This window comes from Oncorhynchus mykiss, chromosome 27 (genome assembly GCF_057628025.1).
Source record: "Oncorhynchus mykiss isolate SJ-2025 chromosome 27, ASM5762802v1, whole genome shotgun sequence".
In the NCBI taxonomy this organism is placed as follows: domain Eukaryota; kingdom Metazoa; phylum Chordata; class Actinopteri; order Salmoniformes; family Salmonidae; genus Oncorhynchus; species Oncorhynchus mykiss.
In genome coordinates, this window is record NC_143048.1 from 22,649,862 (window position 1) to 22,673,603 (window position 23,742).

The 23,742-nt window shown below is 42.9% G+C and overlaps 1 protein-coding gene across 2 annotated transcripts in view; it reads left to right on the forward strand.

Moving 5' to 3' along the window:
* LOC110507771 (membrane-associated phosphatidylinositol transfer protein 3) overlaps positions 1–23,742 on the forward strand; it is a 146,760-nt gene that overhangs the window by 68,091 nt on the left and 54,927 nt on the right. For both annotated transcript variants that reach the window (XM_036965164.2, XM_036965165.2), the window contains exons 6-10: positions 7,462–7,651; positions 8,925–9,065; positions 10,041–10,234; positions 15,815–15,972; positions 16,812–16,982. In XM_036965164.2, the coding sequence (XP_036821059.1) occupies positions 7,462–7,651; positions 8,925–9,065; positions 10,041–10,234; positions 15,815–15,972; positions 16,812–16,982 (854 nt within the window). The remainder of the gene's footprint in view (positions 1–7,461; positions 7,652–8,924; positions 9,066–10,040; positions 10,235–15,814; positions 15,973–16,811; positions 16,983–23,742) is intronic.

Sequence of the window (23,742 nt, forward strand, 5' to 3'; positions counted from 1 at the left end):
TTAAGAAATGTTTTTCAGCAGAATCGGCAGAATAAATACACCCCTGGTCACGCGTAAACACTGTTCACATTCACAACAGCCATGTTGTATTCCTTCTCACATCTATGCACTCGCTTCCTCTCACCTTTTCCCTTTGTTTGTGGACTTCAATGCACAACACATTAGCTGTATGTGACCAGGCAAAAAAACATTTCCAAGCCAAACCATGTCATAACTGCTACACACAGCCTACGTCGTTGTCACCATAACTAAAGTAACAGACTTTCAGCTCCCTCCAAAGATTTTCTATTGGGTTCAGGTCTGGAGACTGGCTAGGCCACTCCAGGACCTTGAGATGCTTCTTACGGAGCCACTCCTTAGTTGCCCTGGCTGTGTGTTTCGGGTCGTTGTCATGCTGGAAGACCCAGCCACGACCCATCTTCAATGCTCTTACTGAGGGAAGGAGGTTGTTGGCCAAGATCTCGCGATACATGGCCCCATCCATCCTCCCCTCAATACTGTGCAGTCGTCCTGTCCCCTTTGCAGAAAAGCATCCCCAAAGAATGATGTTTCCACCTCCATGCTTTACGGTTGGGATGGTGTTCTTGGGGTTGGACTCATCCTTCTTCTTCCTCCAAACACGGCGAGTGGAGTTTAGACCAAAAAGCTCTATTTTTGTCTCATCAGACCACATCTCACCAAGCTGCTTGCCTATTGTCCTGTAGCCCATCCCAGCCTTGTGCAGGTCTACAATTTTATCCATGATGTCCTTACACAGCTCTCTGGTCTTGGCCATTGTGGAGAGGTTGGAGTCTGTTTGATTGAGTGTGTGGACAGGTGTCTTTTATACAGGTAACGAGTTCAAACAGGTGCAGTTAATACAGGTAATGAGTGAAGAACAGGAGGGCTTCTTAAAGAAAAACTAACAGGTCTGTGAGAGCCAGAATTCTTACTGGTTGGTAGGTGATCAAATACTTATGTCATGCAATAAATGCAAATTAATTACTTAAAAATCTTACAATGTGATTTTCTGGATTTTTGTTTTAGATTCCGTCTCTCACAGTTTAAGTGTACCTATGATAAAAATTACAGACCTCTACATGCTTTGTAAGTAGGAAAACCTGCAAAATCCTGCTGAATTTTCTGGCTTAGTAAGTGATACTGAAGTGAATTTTTTTTTACAAAATCGCTCTCCAGCTCTCTCTTGCTTCTCCTTCATTTTGGAAAACATTGATTTGTTCAAAACTGTTCAACTATTGTCCTTCTCTCACTTTGAAGCAACTACTGACCCACATTTTATGTACTGCAGTGCTAGCTAGCTGTATCTTATGGGTCATTCCAATGAATCTGTGCCTTTTCTGTCCCAAGGATATTATATGCATAAATATGCATGAAAAGTATCTGTATAATACATTATATTATCAAGCAAAGTGTCATGCTCTTTGTCCTGATTGCAATTTGAAGATACAAAACCTAATAAAAACTACCTAGAACAATGACAAATTTTGATTTGAGCCCATCCCCACTCTCTAACACTACACTTCACCATGAAATATAATGATTAGAATCATTCAGAAATCTTTTTTATTTTTTTATTGTGTGACTCTATTTCCAATTTAGACATAAAATACATTTTCTCATCGGAAATTTCTAATATGTTAGTTAAAATACACATTTTAGTCATGCCCCCAGGTTTTTACTCAGTCCTGACACATTCCCCCCTCTAAAAATGTGGGACATTCCACAAGTCACATGATCAACCGGAAGTAGCATCATTTGAGTCTCCAGAAGGTCATGGGAAGACCAAAAGTAAGTAAGTTTTCTCACTCTTTTTTCTGTATTTTGTATAATTTTGTAAGTATGATTGAGAATGTTTGTTTTTTAAAGATAGTTTTGGTAAACCACTTGAAGTGTTATCGTGTTATTAGCATCGATGCCATGTGGCTACATTTCATATATTTGAAAATGCTATAACTCAGTCCTGTTACTTTCAGTCCTGTTACTCATATGAAGGGTAACAGGACTGAATAAGAGTAACAGGAGTGAGAAGTTTGAATGAAATATTAATTTCAAATGTGTATCTGGTATATACATTGATTCATTATAATACTATTCTCTTGATTTTAAGTTTCACAGTTGGAATTACTGAAGGTGTTTTCAGTTTTACAATGTGAACACATTACTTACAGGGAGCCAATCGATTAAGTGCTTAACTATCGTAATTGTGATGTACTTGTGTGTTTTAGGCAAAAAGATGAAGGGCTTAAAAGGAGGTGAAAGACATCAGAGAAGCTCCAGAAACAAACTGAAGAGCTACAAAAGCAGCTACAGACACAAACCCCCAAAAAGGAGGGGTATAAGGAAAAAATTATGTGTATGAAACAGAATAATCCATCTTCACGTACAAAAATTGACAAACAAATGAGACAGCTACCACGTGCTACAATACAAAATACTCTTCTCTTTCATGAGGCCTTAGTGGAGGACATCCGGCAGAGGTACAGAAACTCACAGGGAGAAAGGGAAAGGCAACTCATCTCAAAGATAGTGACAGGAAAACGTATAAAAAATATAGGCTGCAACGTCTCTCCCAAGGTTCATTTGGGTTTTGCAAAGAAAAGGTGATTGATGAATGCGAAGAATGCAGAACTAAACTTAAACTACCAAAGGAAGAGAAACAATGGGGTGGTAGATGGCTTCATAAACAATGTCAGAGATATTTACACCAGGGATGATGTCAGTCGAATTACGACTGGGAAGTGGCAGACCCTCACCCAGAAGAAAATCAAAAATCAGAAGAGGTTCCTTTTGAACACAGTGAAAAATCTACGTGAAGTTTTTGGCAGAACATGATGGGTTGATCTCATACTCCCTCTTCTGCCCACTGCACCCCTTTTGGGTTGTTCACCCAAGTGACCGGGAGACTTGCATGTGCAAGCAGCATGAAAATCTCAGTTTTTATCGTACAGAAACTGCTCCACCTGAAGATCATCAACACTTTCAATCCTGATGAACTTCTAAAATCCATCACATGCAACATGATGTGCATGTGCGGTGTGCAAGGACATCTCTGGCCCCGTCTCAGGCCAATATATACAACGATAAGAATGAAGTTACTTATGTCCAGTGGACAATTGTGGATAAGGAGCACAAGAATGACCCCAATGGCAGAACATCCACCATCAAAAAAGAGTTCCAGACCACCCAAGAGCAACTGCTGGAACAGCTGAACCTGATGCTGCGCAAGTTTAAGAGGCACACTTACAACATCAAGAATCAGTTTACCCACTACAGGGCACTGAAACAAGGCTTGAAAGCACATGAATGCTTAATTAATCTGGACTTTTCCCGAAAATGACCTCTATTAGTACAGAAATACAGACGGTCCACTTCAGAGCATCACACCATCAGGCAACATTGCACACAGGTGTGCTTTATGTGCATACAACCCCACGACCGGTGTCCTTCTGCACAGTGTTCTCCTCCAGACAGAAGGGCCCACCAGCAATCTGGCAGCACTTATCACCAGTGCTTGATTATGTGTAGAGTCTCTACTGTCCATTTTTACAGTGATGGCCCTTGAACTTTTTCCTGTTTCGTACTAAGCTGTTCAGAAGAGGATTCACTGCTGGATCGTGGAATTTCTTTGAGGCAAGCCCCGGAAAGGGTGCCCCGGATGGAGTGGTAGGGCCCTGAAGAGGATGGCTGATAGTCTTGTCAGCAAGGTGACAGATATCCCTGATGTTTCAGAGCAGTTTTCTGTGTTGAGCAAGACAGATACAGCAATCAAGTTGTTTTTGTGGAAGAGGAAGCAGTCAACAGAGCAGTGTCAGAGATGCCCAAGGATGTGCCACTAGTTCCATCTACGATGAAGATGCATCAGGCAGTAACCCTAGGCTATGGAGAGCTGACCTACAGGGACGTCAGCTGTTTGTTCACAGCAAGACAACATCTGAACTGTGAGTGCTTTAATGCAAAGCATTTCACATTTAATTGACAGAAGGCTCCCACGACCACAGAAAATCAGTGGCAAAGTCCTGGTTGTTGGCAAATGGTGTGTGCTGAAGTACAACGGTCAACGGTACCCTGGCATCATCACAGACAAACACACACTGTTTGTTGTATGAAAAGGATAGTGGCCAACAGGTACTGGCAGTCAATGTAGAGATCTGAGGATCTGTTTAATATGCTCAGCTTTTTGTATTTGTTGTCTTTCTTGCCTTTTGTAGAGGAAGATGGAGAACCCATACTGTGTAGAGGCAGGAGCCAGACACACATACTGCAGAGGAGGACCAATACTCACACCTTCTCTCTCCCACCCCACCCCACACACACAAGCACACGTTCACATCCACGCACACACATTTGTTACTGCTTTTATGTTGCTATTTAGACTAAGACATTTTTTGCCAAACATAATGACCTCTGTTTTATCTTTGTTTAATTGAAGGAAGTTCTGTGACATCCAGTTATTCTCACACACACAAACACTCATTCCTGTTACTCAGCACTCATTCCTGTTACTCAGTGCTCATTCCTGTTACTCAGTGTTCATTCCTGTTACTCAGTGCTCATTCCTGTTACTCAGCACTCATTCCTGTTACTCAGTGCTCATTCCTGTTACTCAGTGCTCATTCCTGTGACCCAGTGCTCATTCCTGTGACCCAGTGCTCATTCCTGTGACCCAGTGCTCATTCCTGTGACCCAGTGCTCATTCCTGTGACTCAGTGCTCATTCCTGTGACTCAGTGCTCATTCCTGTGACTCAGTGCTCATTCCTGTGACCCAGTGCTCATTCCTGTGACTCAGTGCTCATTCCTGTGACCCAGTGCTCATTCCTGTGACCCAGTGCTCATTCCTGTGACTCAGTGCTCATTCATGTGACCCAGTGCTCATTCATGTGACCCAGTGCTCATTCCTGTTACTCAGTGCTCATTCCTGTTACTCAGTGCTCATTCCTGTTACTCAGTGCTCATTCCTGTTACTCAGTGCTCATTCCTGTTACTCAGTGCTCATTCCTGTTACTCAGTGCTCATTCCTGTTACTCAGTGCTCATTCCTGTGACCCAGTGCTCATTCCTGTTACTTCATTGTGTTTTATTAAAACAAATAAAGATAAACCATTTTTCAATTATGTTTGGTCTATCCTTTAAACAATTGTTTGAAACATCACATTATATATTTTTTAATAAAATTGAGGTTGGGGTCTCCCTTAAAAATAAAAAATGGCTTTGTGTTTAAAAAAAAAAGACATTTCGCCTGCATATGTTGTGACTTTTTAGCTACAGATATATATATTGAGGGGAAAACAAAGCAACTAGTGGGCATGACTTTTAATTGATATTTAATCAGAGTTTTGGTAACAGGACTGAGAAAAATGCAACCATCTTCCATTTTGAAGCCTTGTAAAAAAATCATACATTTGCCTAAGATTGACCATTACACATTTTGAATAGTTAAACATGTGTGCTATTAGATACAGTGCTGAAAAAAGATAAAGAATTAAGTTTAATTTTGAAAAGTTCCAACATTCAAATGGCACCGATTTGGCGGAATGGCCCTTATGCTTTCAGTGCTAGATTCATCCTCTGATCCTTGGATTGGTTGTCACGACTTCCGGCGAAGTCGGTCTCTCTCCTTGTTCGGGCGGCATTCGGCGGTCGACGTCACCGGCTTTCTAGCCGCCGCCAATCCACTTTTCATTTTCCATTTGTTCTGTCTTTGTCTTTCACACCTGGCTTCACTCAACCAATTACTTGTTTATTATTTAACCCTCTGTTCCCCATGTTTTGTTTGTGAGTGATTGTTCTTTGTACATCGGTTCGTTTTTATGGGCTCGCTATGTTGCTTTGTATTATTATTTTTTTTAGTAAAGTACGTTGATTACTCATATCTGCTGTCCTGCGCCTGCCTCTCTACACCAGCTACACACAGGACCTTTACATGGGTAGACATGTCAGTTCATGCTGCAAGAGTTCTGATAGGTTGGAGGATGTCCTCCAGAAGTTGTCATAATTACTGTGAAAGTCTATGGAAGGGGGTGAAAACCATAAGCCTCCTAGGTTTTGTATTGAAGTCAATGTACCAGAGGAGGACATAAGCTAGCTGTCCTCCGGCTACACCATGGTGCTACCCTACAGAGTGCTGCTGTGGCTACTGTAGACCTTCATTGCAAAACAGTGTTTAAATAAATTATTTGGTGACATGAATACATTTAGTATAGTTTTATCTAAAAAGGATAACTTTAAAAATAAAATGTTTTATAATTTACATTTTTATGAAATTCACAGAGGAGGATGGTCCTCTCCTTCCTCCTCTGAGGAGCCTCCACTGATATATACTGCAGTAATGCTGTTACAGTGTAAGTACTTACAGTACTCAGCTTTAAAAGCAGACAGTCGGCCATTCTGGGGTCAGATACATTCTAGTCAAATGGCAGTTTTTACCTAGAACATTGCCTAACTGTACCTGTGAAATAACTGAACAGAAAACAGTTCCTATCACCTACATATTGTAGGTGTCTTATTATAGTGGTGTCACAGTTTCTTGCTCCATGTTCCTCACCGCAGACACAGGGGATCTGTTCACAGAGAGAGAGAGAGAGGGTGGGGAACATGGTGCATGACATCACAGCTTCAGCTTGCCATTTACCTGGGAAGCTCCTTTTCTCTCCTGGCTATTCTTATCAATGGATACTGCTGGGCAGGGACCTCCTCTACAGATGGAGTCTTCACACCACGCAGACCCCATCCTATCCATGACTGCACCCATATTTCAGCCTTGGCACAGATTTGGCAAGTTCCTGTAATCTGAGCTGCTGATGGATGGTGATAGGTACAGCTGTTCAAGGAGTGCTGGCAAGGGCAAGGCTATTGTTCACTGTTTCCCCACACTGTTGGATAATGGATCTTGGACACTCTGTCACTCTGATTCACACACACATGCACACACATCAGATGAACAGAGCGTAGGGTGCTATCAGACATTCAGAGGAGGCGAGGTTGTGCCAGCAGGGGAGGGTCTGCCAGCCTGCACCTGTAAGGAGAGTGGAAGAGAGAGTGAGTGGAAGAGAGAGAGTGAGAGAGATAGTGGGGGGGGGGGGGGGGGGGGGGGGGGTGAATAGCCACAGGCTCATTCATCATATTTATACATTCCATGGTAACAACTCATTTTGTTGGCTCTTTTTCCCAAAATAACCTTGGATTATCAGAAACAGACAATTACAAGACTTTTTCCAAATTCCATTTCCCATGACATTTTTGTGCAGTGGAAACGCTTGATGAATGAATGCCTGTTGATACTGTAAATGTCAGAGGGCTCTCCATTCACCATATAGCTACTTTCCATTTTCCATGTAAGACACAAAACTATGGCAATACAAGTCATTTTTCAGGGATAAATAACATTTTGAATTTAATTGATTGTTATTCAAGGCACACAAATGACTTCCTGTTGTGTGTTCCCCTCCTTCCTATCCCCTCCAGTCTGAACCCGTACAGCTATGACGAGAGCTGTGTGTCCAGCAGCGTTGACCACCTGCCCCTGGCTGCCCTCCCGCTCCTTGCCATCGCAGCACCAAACTACCAGGACGCCGTGGCAACTCTCATCACCCGCACCAACCAGGTCTACCACAGTTTCCTCGAGTCCCAGGACGGACAGGGCTTCACTGGCCAGGTGGGTCTGTCCTCTAGTGTCCCCCCTAGACAGGGCTTCACTGGCCAGGTGGGTCTGTCCTCTAGTGTCCCCCCTAGACAGGGCTTCACTGGTCAGGTGGGTCTGTCCTCTAGTGTCCCTCGAGACAGGGCTTCACTGGTCAGGTGGGTCTGTCCTCTTGTGTCCCTCCTAGGCAGGGCTTCACTGGCCAGGTGGGTCCGTCCTCTAGTGTGCCACCTAGACAGGGCTTCACTGGCCAGGTGGGTCTGTCCTATAGTGTCCCCCCCAGACAGGGCTTCACTGACCAGGTTGGTCTGTCCTCTAGTGTCCCCCCTAGACAGAGCTTCACTGGCCAGGTGTGTCTGTCCCTCTAAAGTGTCCCCCAATATAGGTCTTCACTGGCCAGGTGGGTCCACCCCTCTAAAGTGTCCCCCAATAAATGGCGTCACTGGCCACGTGGGTCCATCCGTCTAAAGTGTCCCCCAATATAGGGCTTCACTGGCCAGTTGGGTCCGTCCTCCTAAAGTGTCCCCCCATAAAGGTCTTCACTGGCGAGGTGGGTCCAACCTCTAAAGTGTCCCCTCGGCTCCCACAGGGTCACACTGACTCACTAGAGATGAGTCATACTGTAAGGAACAAGGGAGGAGAAGAGGAGAGAGAGAATGGGAGATCTCATTCCCTCTAATCTCTCATGCCAAATCCAATAATGTGCTGCAGTCCATTTAATGGAAGCCAATCATTTCCAGAGGAAGTGATGATTGGGATACAGAGGGCTGGGTAATCCTCTGTGTTCACTGTGGGGACTAGTGTCGCCAGAGACCTGCAGCTTTATCATGCCGTATGCAGACCCCATTAACTCTCACACACCTGTGGACAATCCCCTCTCTGATAAGGACCCGTGTTCTAATTAAGCGCAGTAATTTTAAAGAGCGCATTATTGGCGACCCATGCAATGTTTAAACTCTATTAAATTGAACTTCATCTCCTTGCATAACTTTGACAAGATTTGTGGGCATAACGCAATTCTTAGTCAGGAAGCCAAGTACAATGGTGGCACGTCAAACCAATGAAGGAGAAAATTCTGTTGTTCCCTCAGACTGAGTCAGTCCTAATGAAGTGTGCTATTGACATTCAGATTCAACTGTGGATCTGAACAGGCACGGGGCCCAAATATGCCTGCTGGGGAGACTTGGCAGCCTACATTGATTGAGTGGAGCGAGGTTTTCTAAAACGGTGTGTGTACTGTATGTGCGTCTGTGTGTGCGTGCATGTGTGTGTGTGTGTTCCCGTCCAGGTGTGTGTGATGGCCGACTGTGTGGGAGGTGTGCTGTGCTTCGACGCCCTGTGTTTCAGCAGCAGCAGTAGTAGCAGCCAGAGGCAGCATAGCAGCCCCAGCCACAGCAGCAGCAGGAACAACAGCACTGAGAGCCTCAAGGTAGGAACATGACACATTACAACTCAATCAACTTGCTCTCTAACATGTTCTGTAAAACTGCACTTGTGGATGCCCCTAAGAGAATTTTGAATTGAGGCATTACAATTTCAGTTTGTGCTTTCTGTGCTATTCAACTATCTCCCCATGGCGTGTAGCTAGAATTGTGTAAATTCTTCTCTGTTCAGACAGCTTTCCTCTCAGACAATCTCTCCTACCCCATGCTATCCCGGCCAAGACCTTGAAATTACTTGGTGTCCTCTCTCTCAGTCCTGAGCTGGCCTGTCTTTTCCTGTTTGTTTACACCCAGTTACCGTAGCACTGCATGATCCCCTGGGCTGTTCTTTCTGTCCGAGCCCCTACTCTCTCCCCTCTCTGCTCTCTCTCTTTCTCTCACTCTCTCTATATCTGTTCTCTTATTTCCCCTCTCTCTCTCTAACCTCAAATCTACTTTGCCCACTTCTACTCTCCTGTAGCCTCAAACATAAAACAGGATCAAAATCTGTCTGGAGTTAGCAGACGTGGGTTGAAATACTTTTGTGGGTATTTCAATTACATTCAGAGACATTTCAAAGTAAGTAGTTGAATATTAGAATGTATTTGGAAATACACATGGAAAGTATTGGTTTGTATTTGAAAAATACTCAAACACAGGCAAGTGTATTTTTAAATACAAATATTTAAATACTCCATGCATTTAAACTCAGGTCTGTTTGGTCCTAAGGCTATTTTAAATCATGTATTTAGAAACAAGAATTTGAACAGAAATACTCATACACAGAAAACAAGTATTTCAAATAGAAATACTCAAATACACATGTATTTAAATCCAGGTCTGGTAGCTAGCCAGCTCCCACATTCTCATATGTGCTGAGAGAGAGGGATTAGCAATGAGCTGCTCGTTTTTGTACAGTTATGGTATTTGAGTGTGAGTGAAGCGTGAAGGCTTGTGTCCCTCGTTCTCTTCCTCCCACACAGGATAACCCTGAGGACAGCCCCTGTCACAGCCCCAGCCTGGGCCTCAGCTCCAGTAAGAGGCTGAGTAAGAGCAACATTGATATCTCGGCAATGCCCAGCGATGGACACAGCCAGGCCAAACAGCCCCTCAGCAGGAAACAGAGCGACTCGTACGATGGAGACACATCTACAGGACAACACAGCTTCTTCAGCAGGTACTGTAGACAGAGAACAGCACCCTGATGGAAGCTAGCCATAACCCTAACCCTAGCTTCATGTCCACACCTGGCTCAACCCTAACTCTAATTTCAATTTATATTGTCCTCCAAAAGTGGGGGACAATACCTCCAAAAGCACAATTCATGCACCATGGTTGGATTATGAGGCAGTGGTAACAGTATACTTTTCCTTTGCTCACTGTGATACACAGTGGGGATTATTCTGCCTTTTCTCTCTCTTGGCAAGGACTCTGTTGACATTCCAATTCAATTAAGATAAAGGTTAAATACTGTATGTAGATACTCAGACTTAGGGAAAATCCCATAATAGTATACTCCTACCATCACATTCTTGCCATATACCACTGTCATTAGAATCAAATCTGAATACATGTTTTCTTATCACGCAGTTCTATACCCGATGTTTATTCCAGACATTTCTAGTGACATTTTGAATGATGTGTGTATGAGTGCACATCTATCCATCTAGCTATGCTCTTTGTGGTGTGATGGGATAACCCAGATGTACTGTAGCTATCTGGCCCTCAGCCAGGTTGTCATGGGATGTTTTATTTCTATGTGTGTCACTCTGTCATCAATATTTGCTGCAATATGGTCCTTTCTGCCTGCCTGTCTACCTGCCTGCTTGTCTGCATTTTTGCCTGCCTTTCTTGCCTGTCTGCTTGTCTGCCTTTCTGTCTGTCTATCTACAGTATATGCCTGCCTGTCTACCTTGCCGGCCTCCCTGTCGGCCTGCTGTAGTCTATAAATAGCCAGTGTGCATACTGTAGGAGACTGACTACTGCAGCTATAGCTGGCTGGATGGGGAGCTCCCAGCTCACTACCATGCTACCAATTAAACAGCACCAAGCAACCAGTGTTCCCATTCCAAGTCACATGTGAGGCTCACGTAGTTATAGTCATAGAAATACCATTTTATTTAGAAGGCTACATTAGCCAGGTCCCTGGCAACCTAGGCTGAATCGTAAATGGCACCCTATTCTCTATGAAAGTTCCCCCAGCCCATCCCACAGGATATCCCCACCCCCTCACAGGGAGGGCTCTGCTCTGGTTCAGTTTAGGCTTTTTAGAGCTGTGATACCCAGGCATCAGCCCACTCATCAGGGGCCTCTGGGAAGCCTGCCTATCTCTGGATCACCTGCCTGTCAAAAGCTTCCCTTTTCACCTCAACCAGGGGATTTTACTCTACCCACAGATTTAGGGTAATTAAATATTGCATGGCTGAAGGTTGGGTGGTTGGTGGGCGGTTTGAATAAAGAGAAACAATACCTTTAAAAAAATCCGTAAATGTATCATTATTGTGAAATGTATATAGTCTACATTGACGTTTTTCTTTAATTATTTTAGGCTATCTGGTATTAGTGCTTAAGCCTATAGCCGACACAGACAATCGCCAAATAATGCTTTTGAGAAGGGGCAGAAAATGTTAATATCAATCCATGGTGGAAAAAAGGACATTGTCGAAGTTTAATTCAATAAGACAAAAGCAGAGAAAGGAGAGTTGAAAATAAAGAGAAGGGAGGGACAGAAAAGTCATGTTTGGAAAAGATTTGGTGAAGTGATTAAAGAGGATGATAGCATCCTGCCAGAATCCCCCCCCCCCCCCCCCCCTCTTCTATTTTCCTTAATTTTGTGGCTAGATTCAAATACTCTCTGTTCAAATACTCTCTCTCAAATTATTTTTATAGAACAAACTTCACGTCAGGATAGTCAACCAAAACTAATAATTAATGTATGTGTGTTATATTAAACACAGAGGAGGGAGTCAAATGTTGGCAAGCAATAAACATTTCAGAACAGCTATGACTGAATTATTATCCGTACACTTTCAAAAATACTAGTCTAATAAGACATTGGAGAGATGAAGCATTTTGACAAAGAGATTTATTTATAGACTAATACAAATCAGTAGCGGATTTAGGTACGGGCGACATGGACAGCCGCCCAGGTCACCATATTGAAACAAATAGCCAAACCGAAAACTGCAGACAGGCAGGCTAAACTGTCAATGGAGTGAAGAGCAGAAATCTCAACTAGCAAGCAAGTCGCAGCAATGAAGAACGCGAAGGAGGGGAGAATTCTGTCAGGGGGGGGGGGGGATTTTGGGCACAACACCGGCTGTTATGTGTGATGATTGTGAGTCGCTATACAAATTCCCCAGTCAAAAAACGGGACTTCAAATAGGCCTATGGCATGTCAAGGGAACTGTAGCCTATTGTTAATATGGGTTCAATTAAAACTGAAATCTGGACATCTAACCAGAATAGCCTACAGTTTTTTGGCAAACTTCTGATAATAGTAGTCCCGTGCGAATCGACATCCCTGTGTTTTGAGAGAAAAGGTCTTGAGTTTTACAGGTGTTGCTCGAGATTTGAGCAAGAAAACAATAACTGCTTCGATAAATTGAACAAAGTGCTGCGCATAGCCTATATATGGATGGCCTACGTGTATCAACTTTCACAGTGAATGCTTTTGTTTATACGTTTTGTGCAAATTAATTGAACATCGCCAAATGCATCATACAAAATAGTGTGCCTATTTAATGCAACCCTTGATGTCAATAGATCGCAAAGCTGCATTCAACTGAGCTACGCGTTCACTTTCTCATCCATAGCCTAAAAATGCATAACAAGTGCAAGTTAGCTGTTAAGCTCACATCTGATCTGAAGGCAGGGGGCATTTAGGGCGTCTTCTACTGCGGATCCCTAAAATATCATAATCATGTTCACACTTCCTCAATTCAAATATTATGGCGACACTATACCAAATATGGTTTGGTACGGTTTAGAAACTTGGGAGTCAAGCTCGAGTTATCAGTGTAGCCTGTTATTGCCTGGACTTGTTGAAATATCTTCACACCTTGGAGAAAACCTCCAGGATTCTGTCATAACTGTCAATTTATACAGTGCCTTGCGAAAGTATTCGGCCCCCTTGAACTTTGCGACCTTTTGCCACATTTCAGGCTTCAAACATAAAGATATAAAACTGTATTTTTTTGTGAAGAATCAACAACAAGTGGGACACAATCATGAAGTGGAACGACATTTATTGGATATTTCAAACTTTTTTAACAAATCAAAAACTGAAAAATTGGGCGTGCAAAATTATTCAGCCCCCTTAAGTTAATACTTTGTAGCGCCACCTTTTGCTGCGATTACAGCTGTAAGTCGCTTGGGGTATGTCTCTATCAGTTTTGCACATCGAGAGACTGACATTTTTTCCCATTCCTCCTTGCAAAACAGCTCGAGCTCAGTGAGGTTGGATGGAGAGCATTTGTGAACAGCAGTTTTCAGTTCTTTCCACAGATTCTCGATTGGATTCAGGTCTGGACTTTGACTTGGCCATTCTAACACCTGGATATGTTTATTTTTGAACCATTCTATTGTAGATTTTGCTTTATGTTTTGGATCATTGTCTTGTTGGAAGACAAATCTCCGTCCCAGTCTCAGGTCTTTTGCAGACTCCATCAGGTTTTCATCCAGAATGGTCCTGTATTTGGCTCCATCCATCTTCCCATCAATTTTAACCATCTTCCCTGTCCCTGCTGAAGAAAAGCAGGCCCAAACCATGATGCTGCCACCACCATGTTTGACAATGGGCATGGTGTGTTCAGGGTGATGAGCTGTGTTGCTTTTACGCCAAACATAACGTTTTGCATTGTTGCCAAAAAGTTCAATTTTGGTTTCATCTGACCAGAGCACCTTCTTCCACATGTTTGGTGTGTCTCCCAGGTGGCTTGTGGCAAACTTTAAACGACACTTTTTATGGATATCTTTAAGAAATGGCTTTCTTCTTGCCACTCTTCCATAAAGGCCAGATTTGTGCAATATACGACTGATTGTTGCCCTATGGAGTGATCATGGGCCTCTTGGCTGCATCTCTGATCAGTCTTCTCCTTGTATGAGCTGAAAGTTTAGAGGGACGGCCAGGTCTTGGTAGATTTGCAGTGGTCTGATACTCCTTCCATTTCAATATTATCGCTTGCACAGTGCTCCTTGGGATGTTTAAAGCTTGGGAAATCTTTTTGTATCCAAATCCGGCTTTAAACTTCTTCACAACAGTATCTCGGACCTGCCTGGTGTGTTCCTTGTTCTTCATGATGCTCTCTGCGCTTTTAACGGACCTCTGAGACTATCACAGTGCAGGTGCATTTATACGGAGACTTGATTACACACAGGTGGATTGTATTTATCATCATTAGTCATTTAGGTCAACATTGGATCATTCAGAGATCCTCACTGAACTTCTGGAGAGAGTTTGCTGCACTGAAAGTAAAGGGGCTGAATAATTTTGCACGCCCAATTTTTCAGTTTTTGATTTGTTAAAAAAGTTTGAAATATCCAATAAATGTCGTTCCACTTCATGATTGTGTCCCACTTGTTGTTGATTCTTCACAAAAAAATACAGTTTTATATGTTTATGTTTGAAGCCTGAAATGTGGCAAAAGGTCGCAAAGTTCAAGGGGGCCAAATACTTTCGCAAGGCACTGTGTATGCACTACATTCAAAAGTTTGGGGTCACTTAGAAATGTCCTTGTTTTTCAAAGAAAAGCAAAAAAAATTGTACATTAAAATAATATAAAATTGATCAGAAATACAGTGTAGACATTGTTAATATTGTAAATGAGTATTTTAGCTGGAAACTGCTGATTTTTAATGGGATATCTACGTAGGCGTACAGGGGCCCATTATCAGCAACCATCACTCCTGTGTTCCAATGGCACACTGTGTTAGCTAATCCATGTTTATCATTTAAAAGGCTAATTGTTCATTAGAAAACCCTTTTGCAATTATGTTTTTACTTTATCATATAGTCAGGCAGTTGCAGATGGGTTATTAGCAATTTGCTGCGGGTTAACAAACAGCTGACCCGCGCACCACTAGTTCAGACCCCAGCAGTAAGAGGTGAATTGATGGAGGGCAGGAAAGTAGTTTGTAAGTTTGAGCAAGTGAGAGAGGCAGGTAGTGGGAAGATGAAAGACAAATAGAGCATCTGGCAATTCAAGGCAGATTGATTTACCCTTTTAGGCTGGCCACAGACCATAATCCTTCTCTCCATGCTGGCCTTTGTGATGGAAGTGTTAGTTATGGTTAAACTGGAGGGGTCAAGAGGTCTTCTACAGCTGCAGGGTCTGTAGGTTTATAGCCATGCAGTAGGTTTAAGGCCAGTTTGGCTGTTCAAACATCCACAAGCCCCATCCATCTCTCTGCTCTGCTTACTAAGGCCCCAGTCTTGTCTCCCAGATAACATGTGCTTACCACACACATGCTCATCCAACCTGTTATGTACATGCCCACTCAGGACACACACAGTGAATTTAGTAGTAAAGGCCATTATAATGAGTAGAGGAGATGCAGTATTTGAATTTGAGTCAGTCTCTCTAAGAACGAGGTAGTAGATTTGTTGTTTGGTATACCCATCCATTTTCTTGTTTTTCTACAGGGATTGCAACATTTGTAGATTTGGTTTATAGAAATAAAACACATTCTCTCTACTTCTCTCTTCTCTTTCATCTCCCTCTCTCCTTCCATCCCTCCCTCCTTCCTCTTCTCCCAGTCTGATGCAGGAGGGGGTGGACCTGCGTCCCGGCAGCAGCAGTAGTCTGATTTTGAACCCAGGGAGGTTTGACTTTGAGGTCTCTGAATGTTTCCTGCTGGGCTGTCCACTGGGCCTGGTGCTGGCCATGAGACGTACAGTACTGCCTGCTGTCCAGGGTAGGTGTTGTTAGAGAAACACACACACTTCTCACACACCTCTGTGTCTAGGCAGACCCTGATGCAACACCTTCCCCACAATTTTTAGCTACCTCGCTGATGGACCAGATCGATCATCATACTTCTTTTGCTTGAATACACCACAATGTCAGATGCAGCTTTTTAGAGCCTTTTTAGACTATAAATATATTTAAAGGGCTGCCTTTCCCACACACCACCAGTGGAGGAAAAAGTACTCTATTGTCATACTTGAGTAAAAGTAAAGATACCTTAATAGAAAATTACTCAAGTAAAAGTCACCTACTAAAATACTACTTGAGTGAAAGTCTAAAAGTTTTTGGTTTTAAATATACTGAAGTATCAAAAGTAAATAGAATTGCTAAAATGTATCAAAAGTAAAAGTAAAATTCTTTATATTAAGCAAACCAAACGGGGAATTATTTTATTTTTTTATTTTTTATTGGCGGATAGTCAGGGGCATTCTCCAACACTCAGACATCATTTACAAACAAAGCATTTGTGTTTAGAGAGTCCGCCAGACCAGGGATGTTTTCTTGATAAGTGTGTGAATTGGACAATTTTCCTGTCAAAATGTAACAAGTACTTTTGGGTGTCAGGGAAAATGAATGGAGTAAAAAGTTAAAGTTAGCAAAAATATTAATAGTAAAGTACAGATACCCCCAAAAATGTCTTAAGTAGTACTTTAAAGTATTTTTACTTAAGTACTTTACATCACTGCACATCACATCACACATTTTGTACACACAAGCCTTATAATTTATTAGTTCACAGACTAAGAGCCCCCCAATCTCTGCTGTCTGCTATCCTGTGTCCCTCAGTAAGCCAACTCCGTCCTGCCTGCACCCAGATCTTCAACCTGTTCTACCCTTCGGACCCCTCTGCCTCCAGACTGGAGCCCCTGCTGGAGCCCCTCTTCCACAAGCTGCCCCCCTTCCCCATGCCACGCTACCAGCGCTACCCCCTGGGAGACGGACGCTGCACACTAATAGGTGAGTCAGAGGGAAAGTGTTAATAGAAAATCAATTCAACTATGGAGGAGATACCAGCGTATTTTCTGTTATAATTGTATCGCCGTACTGTATTCATCAGCTTTTGGGTTTTGCGTTTCAAATCCAGTGTGAAATATTTGGATAATTCTAAGTAGGTTGGTTCTACACTACACCATTTAGAGCATCTTGACTTAGACTGTTATTTCTGCTACCGCACGGCAAGCAGTATTGGAGCGCCAAGACTTGGACCAAACGGCTCCTGAACAGCTTCTACCCCCAAGCCATAATACTGCTGAACAGTTAATCAAATAGCCACCCAGACTATTTGCATTTTAGTTTTTTCCTCTACGCACACTCACTGGACTCTACCCACACATTCACACAAACTACACTGAGCTCTACCCACACATTCACACAAACTACACTGAACTCTACCCACACATTCACACAAACTACACTGGACTCTACCCACACATTCACACAAACTACACTGAGCTCTACCCACACATTCACACAAACTACACTGAACTCTACCCACACATTCACACAAACTACACTGGACTCTACCCACACATTCACACAAACTACACTGAACTCTACACACACATTCACACAAACTACACTGAGCTCTACCCACACATTCACACAAACTACACTGAACTCTACCCACACATTCACACAAACTACACTGGACTCTACCCACACATTCACACAAACTACACTGAACTCTACCCACACATTCACACAAACTACACTGAGCTCTACCCACACATTCACACAAACTACACTGAACTCTACCCACACATTCACACAAACTACACTGAGCTCTACCCACACATTCACACAAACTACACTGAACTCTACCCACACATTCACACAAACTACACTGGACTCTACCCACACATTCACACAAACTACACTGAGCTCTACCCACACATTCACACAAACTACACTGAGCTCTACCCACACATTCACACAAACTACACTGAACTCTACCCACACATTCACACAAACTACACTGGACTCTACCCACACATTCACAATAACTACACTGAACTCTACCCACACATTCACACAAACTACACTGGACTCTACCCACACATTCACACAAACTACACTGAGCTCTACCCACACATTCACACAAACTACACTGAGCTCTACCCACACATTCACACAAACTACACTGACCTCTACCCACACATTCACACAAACTACACTGGACTCTACCCACACATTCACACAAACTACACTGAGCTCTACCCACACATTCACACAAACTACACTGAGCTCTACCCACACATTCACACAAACTACACTGAACTCTACCCACACATTCACACAAACTACACTGAACTCTACCCACACATTCACACAAACTACACTGAGCTCTACCCACACATTTACACAAACTACACTGAGCTCTACCCACACATTCACACAAACTACACTGAACTCTACCCACACATTCACACAAACTACACTGGACTCTACCCACACATTCACACAAACTACACTGAGCTCTACCCACACATTCACACAAACTACACTGAATTCTACCCACACATTCACACAAACTACACTGGACTCTACCCACACATTCACACAAACTACACTGAGCTCTACCCACACATTCACACAAACTACACTGAACTCTACCCACACATTCACACAAACTACACTGGACTCTACCCACACATTCACACAAACTACACTGAGCTCTACCCACACATTCACACAAACTACACTGAGCTCTACCCACACATTCACACAAACTACACTGAACTCTACCCACACATTCACACAAACTACACTGAACTCTACCCACACATTCACACAAACTACACTGAGCTCTACCCACACATTCACACAAACTACATTGAGCTCTACCCACACATTCACACAAACTACACTGAACTCTACCCACACATTCACACAAACTACACTGAACTCTACCCACACATTCACACAAACTACACTGAGCTCTACCCACACATTTACACAAACTACACTGAACTCTACCCACACATTCACACAAACTACACTGAGCTCTACCCACACATTCACACAAACTACACTGAACTCTACCCACACATTCACACAAACTACACTGAACTCTACCCACACATTCACACAAACTACACTGAGCTCTACCCACACATTCACACAAACTACACTGAGCTCTACCCACACATTCACACAAACTACACTGAGCTCTACCCACATTCACACAAACTACACTGAACTCTACCCACACATCCACACAAACTACACTGAACTCTACCCACACATTCACACAAACTACACTGAACTCTACCCACACATTCACACAAACTACACAGAACTCTACCCACACATCCACACATACTACACTGAACTCTACCCACACATTCACACAAACTACACAGAACTCTACCCACACATTCTCACATACTATACTAGACTCCACCCACACATTCACACATACTATACTGGACTTTACCCACACATTCACACATACTATACTGGACTCTACCCACACATTCACACATACTATACTAGACTCCAGCCACACATTCACACATACTATACTGGACTTTACCCACACATTCACACATGCTATACTGGACTCTACCCACACATTCACACATACTATACTGGACTCTACCCACACATTCACACAAACTACACTGAACTCTACCCACACATTCACACAAACTACACTGAACTCTACCCACACATTCACACAAACTACATTGAACTCTACCCACACATTCACACAAACTACACAGATCTCTACCCACACATTCTCACATACTATACTAGACTCCACCCACACATTTACACATACTATACTGGACTTTACCCACACATTCACACATACTATACTGAACTCTACCCACACATTCACACAAACTACACTGAACTCTACCCACACATTCACACAAACTACACTGAACTCTACCCACACATCCACACAAACTACACTGAACTCTACCCACACATTCACACAAACTACACTGAACTCTACCCACACATTCACACAAACTACACAGAACTCTACCCACACATTCACACATACTACACTGAACTCTACCCACACATTCACACAAACTACACAGAACTCTACCCACACATTCTCACATATTATACTAGACTCCACCCACACATTCACACATACTATACTGGACTTTACCCACACATTCACACTTACTATACTGGACTCTACCCACACATTCACACATACTATACTAGACTCCAGCCACACATTCACACATACTATACTGGACTTTACCCACACATTCACACATGCTATACTGGACTCTACCCACACATTCACACATACTATACTGGACTCTACCCACACATTCACACAAACTACACTGAACTCTACCCACACATTCACACAAACTACACTGAACTCTACCCACACATTCACACAAACTACATTGAACTCTACCCACACATTCACACAAACTACACAGATCTCTACCCACACATTCTCACATACTATACTAGACTCCACCCACACATTTACACATACTATACTGGACTTTACCCACACATTCACACATACTATACTGGACTCTACCCACACATTCACACAAACTACACTGAACTCTACCCACACATTCACACAAACTACACTGAGCTCTACCCACACATTCACACAAACTACACTGAACTCTACCCACACATTCACACAAACTACACAGAACTCTACCCACACATTCACACATACTACACTGAACTCTACCCACACATTCACACAAACTACACAGAACTCTACCCACACATTCTCACATACTATACTAGACTCCACCCACACATTCACACATACTATACTGGACTTTACCCACACATTCACACATACTATACTGGACTCTACCCACACATTCACACATACTATACTAGACTCCAGCCACACATTCACACATACTATACTGGACTTTACCCACACATTCACACATACTATACTGGACTCTACCCACACATTCACACAAACTACACTGGACTCTACCCACACATTCACACACTACACTGAGCTCTACCCACACATTCACACAAACTACACTGAACTCTACCGACACATTCACACAAACTACACTGAACTCTACCCACACATTCACACAAGCTACACTGAACTCTACCCACACATCCACACAAACTACACTGAACTCTACCCACACATTCACACAAACTACACTGAACTCTACCCACACATTCACACAAACTACACAGAACTCTACCCACACATCCACACATACTACACTGAACTCTACCCACACATTCACACAAACTACACAGAACTCTACCCACACATTCTCACATACTATACTAGACTCCACCCACACATTCACACATACTATACTGGACTTTACCCACACATTCACACATACTATACTGGACTCTACCCACACATTCACACATACTATACTAGACTCCAGCCACACATTCACACATACTATACTGGACTTTACCCACACATTCACACATGCTATACTGGACTCTACCCACACATTCACACATACTATACTGGACTCTACCCACACATTCACACAAACTACACTGAACTCTACCCACACATTCACACAAACTACACTGAACTCTACCCACACATTCACACAAACTACATTGAACTCTACCCACACATTCGCACAAACTACACAGATCTCTACCCACACATTCTCACATACTATACTAGACTCCACCCACACATTTACACATACTATACTGGACTTTACCCACACATTCACACATACTATACTGAACTCTACCCACACATTCACACAAACTACACTGAACTCTACCCACACATTCACACAAACTACACTGAACTCTACCCACACATCCACACAAACTACACTGAACTCTACCCACACATTCACACAAACTACACTGAACTCTACCCACACATTCACACAAACTACACAGAACTCTACCCACACATTCACACATACTACACTGAACTCTACCCACACATTCACACAAACTACACAGAACTCTACCCACACATTCTCACATATTATACTAGACTCCACCCACACATTCACACATACTATACTGGACTTTACCCACACATTCACACTTACTATACTGGACTCTACCCACACATTCACACATACTATACTAGACTCCAGCCACACATTCACACATACTATACTGGACTTTACCCACACATTCACACATGCTATACTGGACTCTACCCACACATTCACACATACTATACTGGACTCTACCCACACATTCACACAAACTACACTGAACTCTACCCACACATTCACACAAACTACACTGAACTCTACCCACACATTCACACAAACTACATTGAACTCTACCCACACATTCACACAAACTACACAGATCTCTACCCACACATTCTCACATACTATACTAGACTCCACCCACACATTTACACATACTATACTGGACTTTACCCACACATTCACACATACTATACTGGACTCTACCCACACATTCACACAAACTACACTGAACTCTACCCACACATTCACACAAACTACACTGAGCTCTACCCACACATTCACACAAACTACACTGAACTCTACCCACACATCCACACAAACTACACTGAACTCTACCCACACATTCACACAAACTACACTGAACTCTACCCACACATTCACACAAACTACACAGAACTCTACCCACACATTCACACATACTACACTGAACTCTACCCACACATTCACACAAACTACACAGAACTCTACCCACACATTCTCACATACTATACTAGACTCCACCCACACATTCACACATACTATACTGGACTTTACCCACACATTCACACATACTATACTGGACTCTACCCACACATTCACACATACTATACTAGACTCCAGCCACACATTCACACATACTATACTGGACTTTACCCACACATTCACACATGCTATACTGGACTCTACCCACACATTCACACATACTATACTGGACTCTACCCACACATTCACACAAACTACACTGAACTCTACCCACACATTCACACAAACTACACTGAACTCTACCCACACATTCACACAAACTACATTGAACTCTACCCACACATTCACACAAACTACACAGATCTCTACCCACACATTCTCACATACTATACTAGACTCCACCCACACATTTACACATACTATACTGGACTTTACCCACACATTCACACATACTATACTGGACTCTACCCACACATTCACACAAACTACACTGAACTCTACCCACACATTCACACAAACTACACTGAACTCTACCCACACATTCACACAAACTACACTGAACTCTACCCACACATTCACACAAACTACATTGAACTCTACCCACACATTCGCACAAACTACACAGATCTCTACCCACACATTCTCACATACTATACTAGACTCCACCCACACATTTACACATACTATACTGGACTTTACCCACACATTCACACATACTATACTGAACTCTACCCACACATTCACACAAACTACACTGAACTCTACCCACACATTCACACAAACTACACTGAACTCTACCCACACATCCACACAAACTACACTGAACTCTACCCACACATTCACACAAACTACACTGAACTCTACCCACACATTCACACAAACTACACAGAACTCTACCCACACATTCACACATACTACACTGAACTCTACCCACACATTCACACAAACTACACAGAACTCTACCCACACATTCTCACATATTATACTAGACTCCACCCACACATTCACACATACTATACTGGACTTTACCCACACATTCACACTTACTATACTGG